We start from the raw sequence: 17920 nt of genomic DNA on the forward strand, positions 1-17920 counted from the left end.
AGCTTAATTCAATCTTTAAGGGCTCGATCCATCAAAATTTTATATTCTATTTAGAACACCTCTCAAAAGAAAATGGCCAGATTAAAAAAAAAAATGTCAGCTAAAAAACATGAAATGCAAAATTAACAGAAACCATATTTCCTAAAAGGCTTCAGGATAGCATCAACGTTTATACAAACCCAACTTTATCCATCCTCAAACATTTAAAAATCCCTTTCCCCATAATGTCGCTAGACAAGTATATATGCTGAGACTGGTACTGCATTCTAATAAGCTATCAACACCAAAAAGCACATGACTTGTCTATACATGGGGATTCCATCTCATGCATCACCATCATATCCTTCCTAACCTTCTTTAACACTGACTTTTAATTTTCATTTTCCTATTTGTTTCGGAAATGGGATATGAGACCAAACCCAGACCTCATCCAGAAGCTACTTGAAATTACAACCTATACTACAGAATACACCAGCACCAGAGGAAAATTAAATTCACCCCACCTCCCCAGAAACAAGGGGTTCCACAACTTACTGAGATTAACATGACTTGGAGATCTCCAATAATCATCCATACCTGAAGTTCATGTCGAGCTCAGGACCAAAAATACCTGGAATATAACCAGCTGCTGCAGGGTGGATCTGCTTTGAATTAGCTCTCGTTTCCATCTCAATCAGCCTTTCAAGTGCCTCTGGGTGAGCACCTGTACCACCCCCAACAACAGGTCCTGCAAGTGGCACCAAAGAACAGAATAAACTAATCAGAAAAAGAAGAGAATTATATAGGAACAAACATGTCAGCTTAATTCACCAATATGATTCTGAAATGAAATAAGATATGAATATAATCTTCATTGAGATCAAAATAACAAATTGATCAATTAAATCTATAGGACTGTTGAACATTCAGTTGTTCTGTTGAAAGGGTTGTGTTGCTAATTTTACTTAGTCCATCTAGACAACGGAAACATGGGATTCTGAAGCACATAAGCTAGCAACTCCTAGCAATTTCTACTCTTGCAGTTGAAACTTAACTACAGGACTCAAGCACGGACAATGACAAGTAACAGAATCTAGCACAACACATGATGGATGGTTAATTGATTTATGCCATCTTTTATAACTGTAATAACAGCAAGAACATGTAAGCTTCAACCAAAACCAAACTTAATGCAATCAATCAATCAAAAATATACTGAAACAGTATCTCAATAAAGGCAACGAACCGTACCTGGCATTCCCATTCCAAGGCCACCATAATTTGGCTGGCGTTGGGGCATTGGATGATTATGTACATTGCCCATCTCAGGTAAATAACCCGGCATGTGATTGATGGGATGAGATAGTGGTACACCTCTTGGCAATCCCTGAAATGGGTATTGTGGTGGGAAATTTCCTGGAAGTGGCATTTGCTGAAACATGAGATGATGGGCAGCAGGGTCAAACCGCGGATCACCAGCATTGCTGAAAGCATGAGGAGGGATAACATTAGCAGGAAAAGGACGGTGCAGATCATGATGGATGCCTTCCGGACCAGTGAACTTCATCTGTTGATTCATATTAGCAAGATGATCCGATTGCTGGAATAAAGGCCTGGTTTGATTCATCGGATGCGGCAATTGCGAAGATGGCCTACCCTGTAAATGATGATAAAGGTTATCAGAATCAACCATGTCATAGGGGCCACGTAAATGAGGTGGACCATCCAGACTAAGCATAATGCATTCCGCATTTCTGGGAATAGCATCAAGAAATTTAGCATTGAGTTCTCCCGGAGTCTTTTCAGGTAAGAGCTCCTCAGTTTTATTTGCATTCACAAAGGGCAAAGTGGCAGAGGTTATAGAGTCCAAAGAATCACTCACTGTGATCAAACTGTCCTCTTCTGGTAGGTGAATCTCCAGAACTCCTTCTTCGAGACCAGCACTACCAAGCTTTGAACCCTCAATAGGAGAGTCTCTGTTATCTGCCCCAGGCCCCGGAACATTGTAGCCTCTTGCTTCTTGAATATGGTTTAAATATAACATTTTTCCTTCATGAATGGTCTTGTTGGATGGATACTCACCAGAATTAGAAGAAAATAAAGCATCATCTGCGGGAGAAATTGGCAATTTATGTGAAAGAGGAGCATCATTGTCATTAATTCCTCCTGCTGAACCTCTCTGAACTGAGACTGGGGCTTCCACAGAATGGAGCTCATTCATAAATGCTGCCCCAAATAATGCTTCTAGCGTCACAGTCTTCTCAGAACCAGGGACTGTTTCAGAATTGCTAGCAGTAGCATTCTGAACACCCCCAAGATTGACACCAGATTTCACATCTGACATAGTGAGTCTATCAAACGATTCCATACCTAACCTAGGACACACCATTGCATCTTTCTTTGTTCCCTTCTGCAATAAAGAGAGAAGATGTTGGGATGCATGGTCATCCACATTAGTTCTCTGATCTTCAGATTTACCATCCAATACAGTCCAAGCTCCCTGTCCAGAATGCCGTAAAGTCGAACTGCTATCTTTAACCTCAGCCAAGATGGACTGCTCAAGGTCCTCACATGTAAGCACAAGAGGACTTGAATCCGGCTTATCAACTTGATGACACTGTTCAGAGATCCCAGCTATCAACAAAGTTGCAGGAGATGTGAGGAGTTTGGGTGCATTATCATTATTTTCAAAAGCTAAGCTAGGTGGGATATACCCTGCAGCTTTGTCATTAGAAACTGCAGGTGTTTGTGAACCTACTTTCTCGTTATTGACAATTAAAGAGAGCAAGTCCCTGGATGAAAAATCTTCGACGGGCTTTTTTTCTACAAAAAAAAGGCCAAAAGAAAACCACATTGATAAGTACTACATCAAGAGAAAAACACACTTCAGGGATCATACAAGGTCTATTTTGATAGGTTTACCTTCTTCAAGAAACCAACGAGCAAACTTCGAAGATTTGGATACCGCAGGACTGCACGTCTCCTCATCTCTTTCGAGACCCTGATTCTGTAGAGTAGCAAGAGCATTAGTCACTGATGTTTCTTATCATACATAAATATGTCACCATCAATACATGATTTCTTTCTTCAATGACAACATGTAATAATAATAAACCAAATATCAATATAAGACTAGCGTGCAAAGTAACACTCTTAATAAAGCAGGAAAAAAGAAAGAATAAATTCAGTGCAAAGTTGTCCAGAGAACCAGCCGGCAGGTTAAAAGGTACTGCAATCTGGCACTTCTGCTCGACACATTTTCAGGTTGCTGAAAATCTAAAAGAAAGGTAGTCTCCAATATGGTATGTAGTATGTACTATTTTTGAATGGAATATATGATACAGTACAGATGCATATATCATAGCAAATTTCTAATATGAAGAGAAACATGAAATCAAAGTGATGAATGTGCATGCGCATTGCATTTCTATGCAACTCTAATAACTAAAATCACTCTGAACTAACTATACCCTATGCATATGAGAACACACATAAGACTTTTAACATACTTGAAGAAATAAACAAGAAACAGAGGAAACAAAACTTGAGGTATATAAGCTTTTAGCATTTTGACTAAATTACGTCCACAGAGTAAAATAAATTGGTAGGGGGTGCAGATGTACCTTTCATCAAGTACCTGTTTGGTTGCCTGTGACTAGGAGCGCTATGTAAATGGAGCTACGTAAGGTTGAAATTTTAGGGTTTCAATTACAGGTTAAATATTTGGTTTTATGGAGATTGCTTGCAGAAAATATATAAATCTGTTTTGACCAAATGGAGAAAAATGACACTAAATGTAGAATTTCAATTATAAATACATTGATACATCAATATAGAAATATACAATAACATATTGGAAACATATATCAATAATTGATATACGAATATATATTATTAATATATCAATAATATATCAAAGTACAAACCATTCAACTATATAACACAATCTATGCTCTTTATTATTAATAATAAACAAGTACATTTTTTTAATATACACTGATCACTTTTATAATGTTGTAATTTTAAAATATTGCAATGACCTAATTATTATTGCTTTGACATAACAATCAGCACTCACCGAACTACTGTAGTTCAACTTACGGCCATTTGGCGATAGGTCAAAATGCTGCCATTGGCACAAATACATAAATGCAGTTGCATTGAACCAAATTAGATTTAAGCTGCTTGTAATAACTGGAATTGCCCCATAATTATTTCCATGTAACCAAACAGCCCCCGAGTTCCATGCAGGCTAAGAACAAATAGGACATTGACTACCAACTCAATAGTAAACAAGTTTGTGAGGAAAGACATGAATATTTTGAACAATTTGAGCACCTACTAACCATGTATCAGAAGCAAGTGTATGATGAAAGTCTAATTCGACTGCTATTTTCTGAAGCACTTATTGGATAACAGGAAACAGAAAAAAACAGATGCATCAAAATCTTGTTTTATGCATGCACTTCAAGAAGAGAGTAGACATCAAGAAACAAAAGGAGAGGGAGGATAGGAAGAAAGACTACATCAGTTAACAGTGAAGCAGGATGACAAACTATATTGATCATGAATGAAAATGCTGCATTCATTGGGAAAAGAAAGTTGTTTTAAGAAATTGTAAAAATTATAAATATAAAGTTGAAAAGGCTATGACTACTTCTAATGTACAGAACATCGCTGAAGACAATACACACCTTAATAGCAGATTACCTAACAGTCTCAAACTAAAACAAGAGGAGAAAATATAAGAAGCGAAAGGATAGGGAAGCAAAACTATACATCAATGACAGCTGGGGGATCTGATGTTTTTGCTTTTATCTATACATGTCCTTAACCGCTAAGAGACATTATTTTATGAACCTGAAAGAATTATGTGGAAAGTTGGAAAAACAGATAGTATTTCATAGTCAGAGCATCACCAACAGACAATTCAAAAGTTTATTCAGTCCCTCACTTGCAAGATAGGTAATTTGCCTAATCAAATTCTTGCACACAAGCATAATCCCATACCTCCTCTATGACCCATCTAATCACAATAGAAAAATCATACTTCACCAAAATTTATCCTCTACTTGCATTGTACACATGTTTTTAACATGCCAAAAAATTCTAATTCAAGTTTGCTCAGATAAAGCCCGCATTACCTCCACCAAGGTCCGCAATCTTGGTACCAGATACAGTACCGGTACATTACCGGTTTGATACGGTATGGACCAGTATGGTATGGTATATACCGCATACCGAAACAACTCAACTATTTTTCTCGCCTTTTATCTCGGTATAGGTCAATACACCTCAGTACAGATCGGTAGACCTCGGTACAGGTTGGTATACCTCAGTACAGGTCGACATACGCCTCGGTACGGGCAAGTACACCTTGGTGCTCAGTACAAAATCTGTACCAATATGAAGATGAGTTTTGTATCGGTTTTGACCCGGAACAGAATGGTACGCCCCGTACTGAGCAATACGGGATGGTGCGGCAAGCCATGACCTCCACCATCTGACATCCTAATAAGCTCCAATTCAGCAATGAAAGCCAACTGAGCTTGTCACACTCGCCGGATCGAAACCACAGACCTCTTTCTAATTGTTCTTCTAATCCCATTTGGTAAACATTCTTTCATACAAGTGGGAGTAAAATAATTACAAGCTTTTTCTATTATCCTAATTGGAATGCTCGTGCATCCTTTATCTAAAAAAATAATAATAGTGTTCTTTCAAGCATGGTCTGCCGAACCGGACCGTACCAGCCGGTTCGGCCCGGTACAGACCAGTCCAGCCTAGAACCCAATACCCGAACAGCGTGAAAACTGGTTCCAATTGTTTCGAGCCGATCTCGACTGGTACCGATCGTGTACCTGTGCGAACCGGCGGTGTACCAGCTGGTACCCGTCCGAGCCGGCCGGTTCGCACCGGTATTTTCTTTTTCTTCAGTAGGAAAGCATATGGCCGAAAATGGCCACGCGCTCCTCGGGCAAAGCGCCCTGCGCACGGAGCAGAGCACCCACGCAAGCACGGGGCCGCGCGCGGGCACACGATTCTCCGCCCTACGCAGTTTCGTGTACTGGGGAATCACGCCCGTGTGCGATTCCCCATGCTGGGGAACCATTCCCCGCGCTGGGAATCGCCACACGAGCAATTCCTCCACCCGTGCAAGCTCATTAACGCCACAGAGTGGCATTTATCCACGCGCGATTCCCCGGCCCGCGCACTGGGGAACCGCGCCCGCGCATGGTTCCCCGCGCTGTGAACCGCTGCATAGGCGATTCCCCTGCCCGCGCGGTTCCCCAGCCCGCGCACCTGCGCGCGGTTCCCTGTGCTGTGAATCGCCGCACAGGCAATTCCCCTGCCCACGTTGTGAACCGCTGGCTCATTAATGCCACAGAGTGGCATTTATTCCGCGCGGATGTGAAAACCAAATAAAAAAAGAGCCTACCGATTCGTACCGGACCAGTTCCGGTACGAACTGAACCATACCGGTCCGGCAGGCGACCGGTACGCCTACCTTGCTTTCAAGTATACCAAATTATTTCTTCAAATACTCATGTTGGCAGCATTCCCTCTATTGAAACTCAGCTATTGGCATAATAAATTTTGATAAGACATAATAACATAAAATTCTTTGGCTCACTTATGATAAAAAAATTGTTTAGCCCATCAAAACCCCTACCTTAATCAAATGATCAAGTCCTATTTAAAATCTTATACTCCACCGAGCTTTTAAATAGCGGCATTATAACCATCACAATAGCCGTTATAATGGTTACAACTTACAAGAACCTCCAATTATGTTTCATATATAATAACAGTAGAAAACATAGCAGCCAATATAGCACATCACTTAGTATTATAACAGTCTGTTATAATGCAAATAATGGCCGTGATTTTCACTTGTACCATTCTTTAAATAAAATAGTATTTTTCAAAATTCAATTTTTTGCATCAAATTCCTCAAAAGTGATTTTGTGGTCCAAACATAATATTTTTATCCAATGAAACATAAATGAAAGGATAACAATTTTCTCATTACCATTCATTATCTTTCATTATAAAACCATTATAGCAGCTGTTATAATGGTGATTATTTTAATAAAAAAATGAAATCCAACTTTTTGAGGCAAATAACAGCCACTATGACCATTGTAATGGCCAATAATGGTTTCAGTAAGGGTCCATCATGACAGCATAATGCAATATTAAAACCTTCTACTCAACACTTAAACTGTGGATCCTTGTTGAACATCCAAAAGAGGCATGATATTTTAGTTACAAATGAGCCCCTTGAATTGAAAGTACAAAATTTATATCCTGGAGCAAGGATGTACCGGTGCTGGTATCTGTGCCAGCAACCTGCTGGCAAGGCACATGCCATGCTGTGCTGGCACATGTATCATTCCATGCCAAAAAGCAAAAAACTAAAAGACTTTAAAAATTCATTTTAATAATATTAATAGTTTAATAGGTGCTGTGCCCATTCATGCTGAGTGCCAGTATAGGCCCAACACAGTATGCGTCAATTGGCACAGACTGGCAAACGTGGCAGCTGAAACCATGTCCCAGAGTATTATTTGTCAATTTGAAGTCTTCCCCAATCGATACAGCATATACCTATACATCGCATATACCTATACATCAATGCAAAGCCCCTAATTCAATGTTTTAAGTAACCATAGTTTAATTTGGTGAATGCCCAGAAAGTGTAGTCATATAACTAAGTTAACTAATCTCAACCTAAACTATACATGAATATATAGTGGAAGCAGAAGAATTTCTATCCAAGTCAGTAACAATTTATATAATAGTTCTATGGAAACTTGAACTGCAAGTTTTAGAAAGTGGTTATGAGAACAAAAAAAGTTCTGCTCAAACAACTCCAGCACCATGCAAAAGCATTTCAGGCGAAAATTTGATTGTTAGATTTGCATGGTATATTGAATGGTGAAAAGAAAAGAATAAATTCAAATCCAATATTCATTTGCACTACCCCTATAACAACTTATATTTAGCAAAGAAATATTAATTGGAAATGGGAAGAAAAAATGGATAATATATATTTCTTTACACAAGCTCCAACTATACAGTGGTTGCACTATAAACAGCTAAACCATTTTAAAAGCATCCAGTAAACAAATATCTTTAATCAACACTGAGGCTAGCAAATATTATATTAAGGAAACAGCAAACCATAGTTCGCTAGCAGATCCTCTATTAAATATTCATGATAGCACAACCATATGATAGTAAAAATAATTGTAAGAATGTCCGGTAATGACCACCAAATTTGTTGGTTAGAAAAGGACCAGCAAGAGACATATTGGAATGGAAAGCTATGACATTAAGTACTGCACTTTTAGGACAAAAAAAATAGAGATGAACTGAACAGAAGACATTATCATACCTCAACATAAGCAGGTGAATTGTCATAATTTTTTGACAGAGCACTGCCAAACAACTTTTCCAGAATTGATGTAGAATGATCCTGACCAACTGTCTCCATAATCTCAGACTTGGTCCCTTTTTTGTTGGAAAAATCTTTCACTATATCATCTTCCCAAACTTCATTGACTTTTTGAAGACCAGCAGACATACCAGCCACATTTTCAAAACCAATTGAAGATTTAACAACTTCCACATTTGCTGATAAGCTTTCATTTACCAGAAAAACAGAAGTGCTCATGGAGCCACTTTTCTGCACATTTGCATTCAAGCATGCAGCTGACTGATTCCTTTTCTCTTGATCATTATCCATGCCATCTAGAGGAATCTTATCCTCCACAGCAACACTCCTAGCCTGAGAAGGTAAAGAGAAATTTTGCAGCATGATTAATATACACATAACGAACAAAGGAAGGGCTATACCAATTTATAGCAGAATCTGTTTAAATAAAGCAATGCAAGCAAACTAGAGAATTCTTCTTTCTTTCAATAAGCTTTAGGTGTCATGTATCTTGTCCAATAAATGTCATTCATTTAGCTCAAATGAAGGACTTGTAAGAAAACAGCAGATAAAATTACTATGTTGAAAAAGTTCGAATAGAAAAGAGCTAGCCACTAATATAGTTTACTCACCAGCTGATTTGAAGATGCATGTGCTGAATATGCACTCTTTGCAATAATCAATACTGATGTTTTATTTTTGTATTATAAAATTTAAGGTAAGACAATGGACTATGAATGAAGCATACATTTGTGTCAGAGAAAGTACCATTTATGATATCTGTGCGAATCAGAAATTGGCAAAATCCATCTAGTGTTGTATTATGCCAAGATTTGGCATGCAGTGGCACAAAAGGATATAGCAGTACATAAAAGAAACTTGCAGTAAGGACATTAAAAAATGCCGCTTTTTTAAGACTAATTTTAAATTCTTTATACTAGTGTATATGCATAATTTGAACAAACATAAGTTTTAACTACTCACAGAAATCTAGCATCATAAATTATCCAAGAAACCTACACCTTTCTCTATTTAACATGACCATTTTATAGTTTTAGGTAATATCACATACAAATCAACATTTTAGAGTATGTCTGCCTATCGACACTATTGAACTTGAATTTTATGGCAAAAATGATGGAAGGCATACAAATACTTGTACAATAAAGACACATTGTAGGTGTTGTACTCTATGTGCTCTGCATCAATGTGATTGTGATGAGCCACCACCACACCAGCACACGTACTGAATATTCATGACATGGGGTGGATATGAAGGGGGTGGGCAGCCATCGACCGGATATAGGACTGTGCATACCATTTGATTAATTGTTAGCTATAGCAGTTTGAATCCATCATTTGTTGGCTATTGGGTTCATTTTTTTCACATTATCATTTACAAAAGGTCCTATTTCTAATGGAACCGCTTCACGTGTCCAGAATACAGGGATTTGGCTTTTATCCAGATACCAATTGCACCCTCCATTAACAAGGGAGTTTATTTGGAGTTGCCTCATGGGTGGATACCCAAAGATAGAAGCCAGTTGCTGTTTCATTTGAACGGTGAAGATATATTCTTTGTTTCAATCATTACAACAGCCTAAAAAGGCTAATTTGTTGCCTCCACAAAAGCACTTATCAACCATCTTGATCTGATCTGACCCACCCATTGGACCCCTTTTTGTCACCCCTGCTTCCAGATTTGGCCAGTGCATCAGCATTATGCAGCATATACCTAGGTAATGTGAATTGATAATCTGGGCAATCTCAATGTGTATTATATAAAGGCTTTAATATGCTCCTTTCCCTCTATGAAAGGATACCCTCATTACTAGGTAGCTGGCCTGCCCTAAATTTTTAACTCTTGTTTTCTTTTTCTTTCAAGGTCAACAAAGAAAAAATCCATAATCTGGGAGAACCACCAAATTACTAATATCAGTTTCATGGTATAAGTTTCCATTTCATTTTTCATGATATTGAAAATCAAAACTATGGTAAAGAATATATATGTTCTTGAATTAGAATTTTTTTCCCATGAACACAGATTTCCCTCTTTCAGCAAAATCTTAGCTGTTAACATAATCAAGTAAATAAGTTTACCATACTTTAGGCATTTTCATGCCTTGAAAAGATTCAGCAGGATCATATGACCCGATAATTCAAATTAATAAACCAACATATCCACAAAAATTAGAGAATAGAGTTGAAACATAGTATCTAGCTTGATAATGCCCCATTCAAATGAAACTTCAATATTGAAGAAAGAAAACAAGAAGTTGAATATGGAGTTAGGCATGCAGAGCAATTATAGTAAATACAAAACAGTTAAGCAAAAATAATGAAAAACGAAGTACTCTATACATCATTTTTGAAAGAGACTAAATAGTGAGTTTAAAACCATCTAGTTACTATCAGGAGAAAGTAAATTACTTTTGTGATTAGCAATAACATTCATAGTAACTTTAAAAGGTGCAATGCTAATACCTCCGATGCATGGGAAGTGCTTGAAGACTGCACACATAGATTTTTCTCCACTAGTGCATTTGCAAAACCAGGAGGCACGAGTGGCCTAGATGCAGGAGCTTGAGGAGGGAAAGAAGACTTAGAAGAATCATGCTGGGAAAGGGAAGATGTAAAAGAGTCATCTGACTTGTCATTTCTGTTCATTATGCCTTTTTTATCAACAGAACTCTCTAATAGTGCAATAATATCAGAATCAACTTTTTCTTTGTTATTATCCTGCTTTGGCTTCTCTTGTAGTGCTCTGTGTTGCTCCTTCCTCATTAACTCAAAGGATGCTGCATATCAAATATAAAACCAAAAAAAGGGAAAAGAAAAAAAAAAGAAATACACATGTACTTAATCTTATTGGTTCAAGTCAGAAATAAACACAAGCAGTCAAAATTCAAGGGGGAAACAAAGCTGAGAAGTTGAACAAGTACCAGTTTAGTACAGATTGAAAAAATTACCTCTTCTCTTTCTTTCCTCTTCTGCTCTGTCCTGGCTTGAACATTCAGCAGAACCAAATGTTTCATCATTACATGAATCACTGTAGTCTTTTCGTGAAAAAGGTATAGCCTGGATATAATTTTTTTTCAGATCATTAATCTATGCAAGCTTAAGCTGATATGTCAAATAGAAATATGCCAAACTACTTATACTTCTGTGGCATTATAAGAAGCTTAAGAGGGGAAAAAGAATTCAAATTCAGAACCAGATGCCAATGAAACTGGTGAACCTTATATGGTCGTGGTGGCTGGTAAGGTTCAGAACTCCTGTTGAGCTGATAATGACTGCTCCCCCGGGCCTTTGGTGCTGAGGTTCCAGTATTTCCTGAGGGTCTTGGAAATGCACCACTTCCCAAAAGTCCATCATGCTCTGGATGTTGCCAGGAACGTCTAGATTGGTTTCCAAGTCGCCTACCAGAATCTGCATGATTCAAAACACATACTCAAATGGCAGAATCCACTGAAGTTCATCATAGAGAAGAAGAGGCATACGACCATACAATAATGATACAACCCATGAAAAAAGAAAATCTAAGAGACGAAAATCCTCGAAAGCAGTAAGCTGCATGTCAATTAAGATGACCATCGACATATGGTTGGGCAAGTTCTGATAACTTGGCTTAAGTTAATGCCCCATGGAACATGTTTTTTAATCTTCCGGATTATGAAACCGATCCTTAAATACTTCCTAAAGCTCAATGGAGACCTTTCATTTGCAAATTTATGCCTCCTTTTTCCGATTTTTGTTAATTTCTATCATAGAGAACTTTCTTTAAAAAAGGAGAGAAAAGTTAAGAACCCAAAAGCTTCTCCTCCGCTCGCACAGTTGCACACATATGCGGTCCTCCAATCTCTTAATATATCTTTATTATCTCATTTAAGTTTGCCATAATTTACCTTTTTTTATTTGTGCTCTTATTTGATTTGTTGAAATTTGTCTTACACACACACACGTGTGTGTGCGCGTGCGCAAGCATGGGTATGCATGAGTGCGTGGGTGTGTATGGGTATGCATGTGAGTGTGGGTGGGTGGGTAGGTGTGCACATGTGTGTATGTGGGCGTGGGTGTGTGCATGCATGTGTGTGCGCATGCTTCACCAAGGCTGGAATTAAATTTGTGATCATGTAACCAAGGCTGGAATTAACTGTTAGCTTCACCAAGCAAGATTTTTTTCTTTTCACGTGTATACACAAAGAGAAGTCCTGAAATACGAAATTATCCACAAACATTCTAAATATAGCAATATTTCTGAAAAGTTAAAATTGCACTGCTCTATGAAATAAAAGTTATTAAAATAAAAGTAATCAGACAGTCCCACAGATAACAAGTTGGTTTAAGAAGGAAAATATAGGAAGCGGGAAAATAATAGCTATTCAGCAATATGAAATTTTCTTTTGCAGAATGAGACAACTACAAACATACCCAAGCATCATTAAAAGGTTTCCTCCAATTGTTTCGAATGTCATCTATAATTATGTGCATGTACGTAAACATGTTTGTTTCAAACTTTCAGTCATTTGCATTCATTTCCTGATATAACAATGGAAACCGAGCTCATAGTTTTAATTAACTCTGGTAATGAAAGATGGTTGATTGCATGAACATGCAGGTGCCACTGCCATCAGGTAGTGGAAATTCTTGAACATAAGTGACAATCAATGGTACAAAAAGTTACCAATGGTTACATCAAGCATATAAATGATGTGATATTATTTGAAACCACTAGGCAAGCATCAGAGCAGAACAATTCTCATAGCATTTACAAGAAAAATTTCGTTGATCAAAAGTGATGTACACAACCAACAAACCTTGAATAACAGATTCACGGTCAGACTGAAAGTCTCCATCTCTATCAGTCGACCCAGAGGACCGGGTGTCCCACCTCCCCGAGCTTCCTCGAGAATAGCTACCTGAACCATCCAACCTATTTAATGGCAATGAACCATAGTCGTTGCGCTTTAGACCCTGAAAAGAAGAGCCTCCTAGACCTCTTTGCCGCTCAAGTATACTATTCGAAGCATCATCAAGTTCACTGCTTCCAAAGAACAACAAGGGGTAAGCCCAAACCAATTTAAGAGTCAGATTGAAGAGCAAACACCTAACATAGATTCATTCAAAGTTTCAAACTATACCACAGAATTGAAGCATCAAATCCACTAGGTAGCTTCTTGCAAATATCCAAGTCGCTGAATGACAACAGAAAATCTCTGGTGTAGGATATTTTCGACTGCCTGAGCCCCATTACCAGAAGGCAAAAAACGAAGGGTTTAACGAACAACATCAATATATTAAGAAAAGCTAACAAGATCTAAGTCAAAAATGCTTACTTTTGAGATTCGGGTTTACTTTCAAGCTGAGATTCTGGCACCAACTGCGCCTCATTCTCCAGACTCATTCCCGATGACAAAATGCACAAAGAAAGTAATCAACCAGAAAAGTACACAACCACCCTCTATTCAATGCACCCCAAGCTCCAGGTAGCTCAACTTCGCATAACAAATCAAACAATCTCAAAAATGATAACTTGGTACCTATAGCACTACCAACTGAAGAAAGCCCGAACGAAGCACCCCCTTCTTGCCAAAGCCTAGGGAGTGAAATCTACACTTCTGTACAGTTCCGGATTCCGAAAATTACACCTAAAAACCATCCACAGATAACTGATATCACGATAAATCACCAACTAACCATCAGAAACCTGTTAGATAACACAGATAACCATAAATCCTCTCGCAAAGAGAGATCAACGCACAGAATCTAGAGATTTCTAACCTAACACCACAGAATCTACGGGAAAGGGCTTCGATTCTTGGAATGGGGGTTCCAAAACCCTAGAGATTTAGGGTTAAACAAAAAAACAAGAAGGGCAGAGAGGAGCTACCTGAATCGGAGGGCGCGAGGGAATCGTACGGCGACGGCGATCGGCGAAGCAGGGGGGGGGGGGGGGGGGGCGGGGGGTGCAGGGGCGGCGGGGGGGCGGGGAGGGGTGAAGGGATAGGGCTCGAATCGATCGAATTCCAACTCCAATCGAAGAAGAGGGAAGAGATGTGAGGAGAGAGGAGGGGGCCAGGGCCGGGAGGGGGGGAAGTTCTCTCTCGTCTTGCCGACTGCGATATAAGAGAGAGAAAGGAGATGGGGGGTGACCCAAATTAGAACGCGCTCGCGATAGAAATGTACTTGGCCCGTGTCATTTCATTTCCGACTTTTCTCATGGAAAAAGCCTACTTTCTTTCGGCGAATTTACGGCTGCGACCTCCTTGTTTCTTTCAGGGACGAGGGACACCAATTTTTTTTTTTTTTTGGAGCTTCTTCTCATTAAACATTTCTTCTCTTATTCATGACTAAATTAAACTGTTTTCTAAAACAAAACAAAAAAAACTATTTCTAGTCATGATGAATACATGTACTCATACATTAAATTTTTAAAAATAATATATTTGATTTTCTAATTTTTTTGGAATATTAAGATATGCATCTTGCGTCATCTCTATCTAATTCATACTTCTATATGGTAAGAGACTTGTATTCTCCTTCTTTCCAACTCTACCTCTAATTTAAACTCACTTTTTACAACTCTTAAGATTTTACTTTCAACACAATGTGAGATAGAGAGCCTGTCTTTTTACTTGCTTTAAGTTTGTCATAACTCTATTTTGGATCCCAACAGTTCAATTGGCTATAGCACCTATAACACCTAATATAATTGGATCCTAATCTATCTCTCTACTTGCTTTAAGTGGATCGGATAATACATGACCTGATCTGTTTAGCTCAAAAGGATTTGCCCTTTTGATGTTAGTATCCTCGGTCGTATGAGCCAGCCTAAATCATGCAATAAAAAATTTTCATTTTGCGGCTAGATCTCTATATAGAAAACGGAGCTTTCGGCCCCTGTACTGGGCCTTGAAAACCCACCTAGATCTAACGCCCAAAAAACAAAAAATATATAGTAAAAAAAATGGAGATTGCTGCCCACTCTCCATTTTTTCATCTCGAAAACGGGGCAAAGGGGTAAAAAAGATACCCGTGACTTTGGTCTTTTTCAATAAAATCATTATGTAATAAATCAACAAAATTCAAGTCATCTCACGTTTCCTTTCTAGTTTACTTCTGGAGTGGCTCGCACCCCGACCCCAGGCGGTGCAGCTGAGCCAAAGTGGGCTCAGCAATCGGCCATGATTAGTTCCACGAATCTTACTACACTAACGATGGTAAACTTCTGCTCGTTGTACCAAAATGGAGATCCCACTTAACCTTCAGGAGCAGGCAATGAACCAAACTGGATGAGAGGGGCGCCTCACGAGCTAGGCTTTGGAGATGAGGCCTTTTGGCAAAGCCAAGTCAACTTCGGGCCACGGACTGCCCTAAGGTTCTTTTCTGTTTTCATTTTTTTATCATAGAACAAGTCTCCTTCTCTCACCAACTTGGTATGGTACACTTCCATCCGCGAGATTATTTTTTTTAACGAAGTGCTTGTGCTTTCACTCGATCAAGAAGTACCGAATCATTAATAGTATACCACTTTTACGAATGGCTCGTTATACTGCATCTCTTTCGAGACCAGGGCCTTTTATCATAACTCCTGCCGCGTGGCAGTAAAAAGTTGGTCTGGTTGGTTTGCTTGCTAACTGATGGACGGAAACGAGACTGTAGCTCCAGTTTCATGTCCCAAGGTCTTATTTAATTCGAAGAATGGAAAGAGGGCCAGTTTAAGGCCCTCCGGTCTATTGTCAAAGGAGTAGGAGATACCATAGTGATTTGACTTTGGGGTGGTTTCTCCGTGGACAATGCCACCTTTAATCAGGTTTTTAGTCTCCATCATTTATTCCCCCTTATTTTCAATAATATATCAAATAGCAGATGCGGCATTATCTTGGATTTCAAATATACCTTTCTTTCCAGAGGTGGATACCGAGTCACCAGAAGGTCTCATTCAACCCTCTCACGGTCCTGCCAGCTTTTGTCTACCCTTTCAACTTCCATCTCAGTCCAGTAAGCATAGAATGCTTCAGCTTCCTCGCTGAAGTGAAGAAAGCTCAATAAACAGACACGAACACAGTGCAGGACATGAGGCACTCTCGTTTATGGACGGGTCATCTAGTTACAACCAAAGAAAGATGGCACCCAAGGTTTATGCAATCCGAAATATGGTTGCACTTAACTTCGAGAACAGAAAAAGGAGGAGAGGATGGAGGGTTTAATTAAACAAATCTTCTTTTCGTATCCTAATTTATCCAATATAGATAGAAATTTAACCATTCGACAAATATCTGCTTTATCCGTAAAAAAAAACGTCAAAAAAAAAATAAGATATGGATATGGATAGATAACTATCCAATATATATTCGAATATCCGATTCTATTTGCAACTCTATCTGATTTTATATGATACTCATGAGCTTTTAAGAAAAATAAATAACCACATTAGCATGCTATTAGCTTGATTTATCTTCCACTTAGTAATATTTTCGATTCTAAAATAAACATAACTACTAGAAACAATCATGAAAAAACTAAAATCTTATGGGAGGTAGATCTTGATTCTCACCATCTATTTTTTTCGAATTAGGAGATGCACCCATCTTTTCTAAAAAGAAAAATTTTGTTTGACCATTTTGGGTCCAATCAATGGATTTTGGCTCTGATTGTTCGGGAAAAAAGGGGAGATAGCTTTGGCCACATGTGCCCCATGCATGTGGAAAATGCGTGCAACCGCCCAAATATCTAACCCCTTAAACAAAATTCTATGCACTTCTTATTCTCGAGCCCTAACCCTCATGCCGCCTCGCCTCGCCAACCAACCCACTGCACAGCTTGAAGCCCCTGGATAGCCCAAAACCCTAGCCTCTTAAATAAATTTCTCTACCCTCCTTATCCACAAACCCTAACCCTCGTGTTGCCGCCCCATCACCCTTCTTTGAATTGCCTCCTATCCCTCCATGTAGGTTGGAGCCCCTTCGTCGTCCCATCATCTTCATTCGTCCCTAAAAATCTAGCTATCATATCTGTTGCTGGAAATTGGACCCGGGGGCGGCCGTCGGCTGAGGAGGAGGAGCTCCGGCGAACATTGGCGGGCGGCGATCCGTCGGCGAGCGGCGTCCTCCGGGGAATCTGCAAAAAATCGGTGGCCGGGTTTTTCCGGCGCCGGCCCTCCGATGCTTAAGTCAGAGGGAGGCTTAATTTTGGAGAAGGAGAGGGACTGTATGTAGAAGTCCGAAAAAAACCCCCTTTGGGAGGAAGAAGCCTCCCTTTTTATAGGGAGAGTGGCAGGGTTACCTGTGATGTGACTGGGCGAATTAATGGGTTACTGTCACGATTGGACGTGGGCGTGGAAGTAATGAGTTGCCGTGGATGGCCCATTCCCATCATGGGAGGAGATGGCGTGCAGCCAGAGCTTGCTTGTGGCGCACAGTGCAGTACATTCTTGGAAATGATGAGGCGTTGACAGTCGTAGCAGGGTATGGTCCCTGATTGATATGTCATGGCGTGGAC

General features: G+C 39.3%; 1 protein-coding gene across 4 annotated transcripts; it reads right to left on the reverse strand.

Moving 5' to 3' along the window:
* Positions 1-115: 115 nt before the first annotated feature.
* Positions 116-14595, reverse strand: LOC103712233 (chorismate synthase). 4 transcript variants are annotated; one of them, XM_008798704.5, is made up of 12 exons: positions 14310-14595; positions 13756-14067; positions 13561-13659; positions 13237-13460; positions 11658-11848; positions 11389-11497; positions 10904-11217; positions 8381-8773; positions 2902-2986; positions 1862-2802; positions 1231-1636; positions 116-727 (listed from the first exon to the last, which is right to left on the reverse strand). In XM_008798704.5, the coding sequence occupies exons 2-12, from the start codon at positions 13821-13823 to the stop codon at positions 567-569; spliced, it is 2991 nt and encodes a 996-aa protein (XP_008796926.3). In that variant the 5' UTR covers positions 13824-14067; positions 14310-14595; the 3' UTR covers positions 116-566. The 4 variants fall into 4 exon arrangements, with proteins under 4 accessions (XP_008796926.3, XP_008796925.3, XP_088568867.1 ...); XM_008798703.5 differs by having other exon boundaries at positions 13756-14126; XM_088712741.2 differs by having other exon boundaries at positions 1231-2802; positions 14310-14590.
* Between the last annotated feature and the right edge of the window lie 3325 nt (positions 14596-17920).

This window comes from Phoenix dactylifera, chromosome 16 (genome assembly GCF_051530095.1).
Source record: "Phoenix dactylifera cultivar Ajwa chromosome 16, Ajwa_hap1_PhDact_Kaust_v1.1, whole genome shotgun sequence".
Classification (NCBI taxonomy): Eukaryota; Viridiplantae; Streptophyta; class Magnoliopsida; order Arecales; family Arecaceae; genus Phoenix; species Phoenix dactylifera.

What these genes read in the sequence shown, in the direction of transcription:
- LOC103712233 (XM_088712741.2), bottom strand. Translation starts at nt 13,823, where the DNA reads ATGAGTCTGGAGAATGAGGCGCAGTTGGTGCCAGAATCTCAGCTTGAA. An exon ending in TTTGATGCTTCAATTCTGTG is followed by an intron (nt 13,461 to 13,560) that starts GTATAGTTTGAA and finishes CTTTGGAAGCAG; the next exon opens with TGAACTTGATGATGCTTCGA. An exon ending in TCGTTGGTTTCTTGAAGAAG is followed by an intron (nt 2,803 to 2,901) that starts GTAAACCTATCA and finishes TTTTTTTTGTAG; the next exon opens with AAAAAAAGCCCGTCGAAGAT.